The 4904-nt window shown below is 44.6% G+C and overlaps 1 protein-coding gene across 6 annotated transcripts in view; it reads left to right on the forward strand.

Annotated features, from left to right (window-relative positions):
- Rsph10b (radial spoke head 10 homolog B) overlaps positions 1 to 2679 on the forward strand; it is a 51849-nt gene extending 49170 nt beyond the window's left edge. For all 6 annotated transcript variants that reach the window (XM_059249106.1, XM_059249110.1, XM_059249108.1 and 3 more), the window contains 2 exons: positions 724 to 922; positions 2428 to 2679. In XM_059249106.1, coding sequence (XP_059105089.1) covers positions 724 to 922; positions 2428 to 2605 — 377 coding nt within the window. In that variant the 3' untranslated portion in view covers positions 2606 to 2679. The remainder of the gene's footprint in view (positions 1 to 723; positions 923 to 2427) is intronic.
- Positions 2680 to 4904: the final 2225 nt, after the last annotated feature.

Raw genomic sequence — 4904 nt, forward strand, 5'->3', positions numbered from 1 at the left:
CATTCAGATAAAACACACATAAAACAAATCTAATAAAAAAAATTAAATCTTTAAAAAAAATTTTAAAGCACATAATTGCTCTGCCAGAGGACTAGAGTTGAGTTCCACACACAACTGCTTGTAACTCCAGATCCAGGGACTTTACACCTATTCTGTATTCCCACACACGTGCACATACACCTCTCCCCCATATATATCATCTATCTATCTATCTATCTATCTATCTATCTATCTATCTATCTATGATACACACACATACACACACACATATATATAAAATATTTTTTAAAAAGCTTAGCATGGTAGTGTATACCTTTAATCCCCCAGCACAGAGGCAGGGGCAGGCAGATCTCTGTGAGTTCAAGGCCAGCCTGGTCTAAGAGTGAGTTCCAGGTTAGACAGAGCTACACAGTGAGACCTTGTCTCAAACAAAACAAAACAAATGACAACAAAACATTTCTGCTATTCAAGAAAAACAAAGACATGTGGGAGGCGGCTGAAAGGCAGGCTTGACAATCAGCCCAGGGCCACTGGGCACTTGCTCCTCCCAGTTGTTGTGGAGTGCATTTTACAATGTCCTCAGTCCTCACAGACTGCAGTGGCCCTGCATCACCATAGCGGACAGAGACACCACACACACACACACACACACACACACACACACACACACACACACCACACACAGACGGTACTAATGTTTGTTTTTACTACACCCCATTGCAGAGAAATATGAAAAACCCAAAGATGAACAGAAAGAGAAACTCAACATGTGGGTGAACAACCTCTACGTCTTCTTTGTGAACGTACTCTTCAGCGCCTACAAACGTGAGGAGATGCTCAAGGAGAAAGTGAAGGAGAACCGGCTTGAGGAAGCAGCACTGGCTCAGCAGAGGCAGATAGAGAATGAAGAGCTGGAAGCCAGGTAGGGCAGGGTCCCCACCTGTCCTCTATGGTGCCTGCTCAGCTTTCTTTCCTGTCTTCGGGAGCTACCTGAAGCCACGACCACAGGCTTACAGTGAAGCATATACCCTAGAACCACAGGCTTACAGTGAAGCATATAATATCCTAGGACCACAGGCTTACAGTGAAGCATATAATACCCTAGAACCACAGGCTTACAGTGAAGCATATAATACCCTAGAACCACAGGCTTACAGTGAAGCATATAATACCCTAGGACCACAGGCTTACAGTGAAGCATATACCCTAGGACCACAGGCTTACACTGAAGCATATACCCTAGGACCACAGGCTTACACTGAAGCATATACCCTAGAACCACAGGCTTACACTGAAGCATATACCCTAGGACCACAGGCTTACAGTGAAGCATACAATGATGCCCTAGGACCACAGGCTTACAGTGAAGCATTCAATATCCTAGGACCACAGGCTTACAGTGAAGCATACTGTATGCCCTACATGACAATGCCCTAGTCTCTAATGGCACAAAAGAGAAAGACCTGAGGACTAGAGATACAGCTCAGTGGTAGGCAGACACTAGCCTGATACATGTGAGGCTTGGATTTGGTCCCTAGCACTGGAAAAAGATTGAAAAAAAAAAAAAAAAGCCCTCCGCTCTTCCCAGAGCTTCCAAAGCTTTTGTGGATTTTGCATCTGGGTATGATGAAGCTTACAAGCTCAGCACTCAGGTAGGACAGAAGATATGATGGCCTCACCAGACTGCTCTCTAGCTCCTTAGCTGCAGAGAAAAGCACCCCAGGTCACATTATCAACATGAAGGTGTTACCTGGAGGAACACTCTAAACACAGTAGACCATTTTATTCACAAGCACTGCTGAAACAACATAAAAGCTGGCTTTAGAGCTACCTAGGTATTCAGGGGTAAGAGTGTATACCGCTCTTACAGAGTACTTGAGTCCAATTCCCAGCAGCCATGTCAGGTGACTTACAATCATCTGTAATTTGTGCTCCAGGGGATTAAACGTCTGGATTCCAAGAGCACCTGCACTCATGTGCATATAACCTTCCACCCCATGCACACAAACATAATTTTTGCTTCTTTGAGACAGAGTCTCACTGTGTAGCTCTCTGGCTGGCCTGGAACTCACTATGTAGATCAAGCTGGCCTTGAACTCGGAGGGATACATCTGCCTCTGCCTCCCAAGTACTGGGATTAAAGGTGTGTGCCACCACACTCAGCTACCACATAATTTTTTTGTTTTGTTTTTTGTTTTTTGAGACAGGGTTTCTCTATGTAGCTTTGGAATCTGTCCTGGAACTCCAGTAGACCAGGCTGGCCTCGAACTCACAGAGATCCACCTGCCTGTGCTTCCCAAATGCTGGGATTAAAGGCGTGCACTACCAGTGCCCAGCATAATTTTTTGAAAAATAAAAATAAATATTTAAAATTGGTTTCAAATTTTCACAGGAAAAAAATAGCTAAGTTCTCATTTTGATTTTTAGGCTGAACATCCTACGGGAAGAAGAGGCCAAGAGACAAGATTTCGATATTGACATCACTGTGTTCAAGGAGCCGTTAGAGACTCCATCCTCGCTGCCAATCACACCCAGCCCTCCGAAAGAGGACATGGTTTCCACCCAGGCCAGCAAGACCAGCCCTGGCAAGAAGAAGAAGAAGTGAAGGTACTGGGTGTCATGGTTGAGCTGCAAGGACAGGCAGACATAAAAGCTCTGTGACAAACGTCCCATACAATAAAGAGCCTTATGCTTAGCTTCTGATGTGAGTTTCTGAGATGCTCTATTAAGTTTCTTGTATGGCTGCATCTGCAAAAGCCAAACTAAATGAGTATGTAGACATGCACATATCAGTAAATGTGTATTAAATATATTTTTATAAATCAAAATTAGCTGGACATAGTGGCCTATCCCAGCACTCGGGAGATACAGGCAGGAGACAGCTGCAAGTTCAAGGCCAGCCAGACTACATAGTGAGACCCTGTCTCAAACAAAAACAGGGGTTAGAGAGCTGGCTCAGTGCTTAAGATCACTGGCTGCTTTTGCAGAAGATCTAAGTTTGGTTCCCAGCACTCACCCCGGAGCAGCTCACAATAGTCTGTAACGGCCGCTCCAAGGGACCTGGCACCGTCTCCTGGACTTTGTGGACACAAGTAACATGTATACACAAAAACAAATAAATTCTGTGTGGAGAGTGATGGCAGACATCCAAGATCTATCTCTGGCTTCCATGTGAGCATGCACAGGTAAGCACACCCATACACATGTAGATACACGCATACATACTTCACTCATGTGCACAGACATACACCCATGCACCATAAGCACACACACACACACACACACACACTAAGATGGAGAGCAATATAGGAAGACACCAATATTGACCTCTAGTCTTCATACTCATACACTCATATGTGCTTTGCACATCTGCACACACATCTGCATAAACATAAATACATACACATAATTATAATACATACATACATACACAAATTAAGACAATGGCAAAGGAGTCGAGACCCGAAGGAAGAATTACACATTTAAATCTACATATTAGCCCTGCAAAGCTGACAGAGTCCCAGGGACCATTACCATCTTGACCAGAAAAACAAAAGACCTGAAATTAGCAAAATAATAAAGCAACTCAACTCAACTGTGCATTAATACACAGACTCGGGAGCCAGAGTGCAACAGAGAATCAATTTCTGTTTGCTGGAGCAAACACATGCAACTCCAAAGAACACATCACCGACAACTATGACCTTTTCAGGGGACACACACAGAAAAGCCAAAGTCTTAAGTTATGCACAGGCAGAGAAAAAAATCATTATGGAAACTGTGAATTATTTTGAACCAAGGAGCAGTGAAGCCAATACAAACTGATGAAGCTGCTTCCTCACTCCTAATGCAATAGGTTCATGGAGGTTACGACAAGTGGATTGCAGAGTTGCTTTGGGGTCTGGGAAATACTGTGCTTTTCAGACCACTCAGCTAATTTTCTCCAGACCCCGGGCTGTCTGGATCACCAAAATAGACGTAAGTAAAATTCAGCCATATTTCACCTCAGCTTTGAAGAGATACAGGGTGTCATGGCTCTTAGGAGGGCCTCGTGACAAAGAGGAACAGTTTCTGGTTAGACCGCTCGGGAGTGATCGTATCAGTACCTCACTGCTCTCCTCTCGTGAACAGGCAGATCCCAACGCTGAGCATCCCACACTGTCAGAATATTGACTGTTAGTTGTTGTTGGTGGTTTTTCTGTCCTGGATCTCACACTGTAGACCAGGCTGGCCTCGAACTCACAGAAATTCACCTGGCTCTGCCTCCTGAGTGCAAGGATTAAAGGCGTGCGCCACCACCACCCAGCAGATTTTTATTTTTAATTGTATGTGTGCATGAGAGCCCCTAGAACAGTGGTTCTCAACCTGTAGGTCGAGTGACCCTTTCACAGGGGTCACATATCAGATATCTTCCATATAAATATTTACATTATGATTCATAACAGCAAAATTACAGTTATGAAGTAGCAACGAAATTTTGTTTTGTTTTGTTTTGTTTTTTTGAGACAGGGTTTCTCTGTGTAGTTTTGGTGCCTGTCCTGGATCTTGCTCTGTAGACCAGGCTGGCCTCAAACTCACAGAGATCCACCTGCCTCTGCCTCCCAAGTGCTGGGATTAAAGGCGTGCGCCACCACTGCCCGGCAACAATGAAAATAATTTTATGTTTGGGGTTACTACAACCTGAGGAACAAGGTTGAGAACCACTGTCCTAGAGCTTAGCTTGAGTTATAGGAGGTTGTGAGTCACCCAGTGTCGGTGGTGAGAACTGAACCTAAATCCTCTGCCAGAGTGGCCAGTGCTCTTAACAGCTGAGCTGTGTCTCTGGCCCCTGACCGTGAGTTTTGAGCCCCACTGGCCAGTGCAGTCAAAAAACCAGCAACAGAAGACTCAACAGGAAACCAGAA

The sequence above is a fragment of the Peromyscus eremicus genome, chromosome 23, assembly GCF_949786415.1.
Source record: "Peromyscus eremicus chromosome 23, PerEre_H2_v1, whole genome shotgun sequence".
Taxonomy (NCBI): Eukaryota; Metazoa; Chordata; class Mammalia; order Rodentia; family Cricetidae; genus Peromyscus; species Peromyscus eremicus.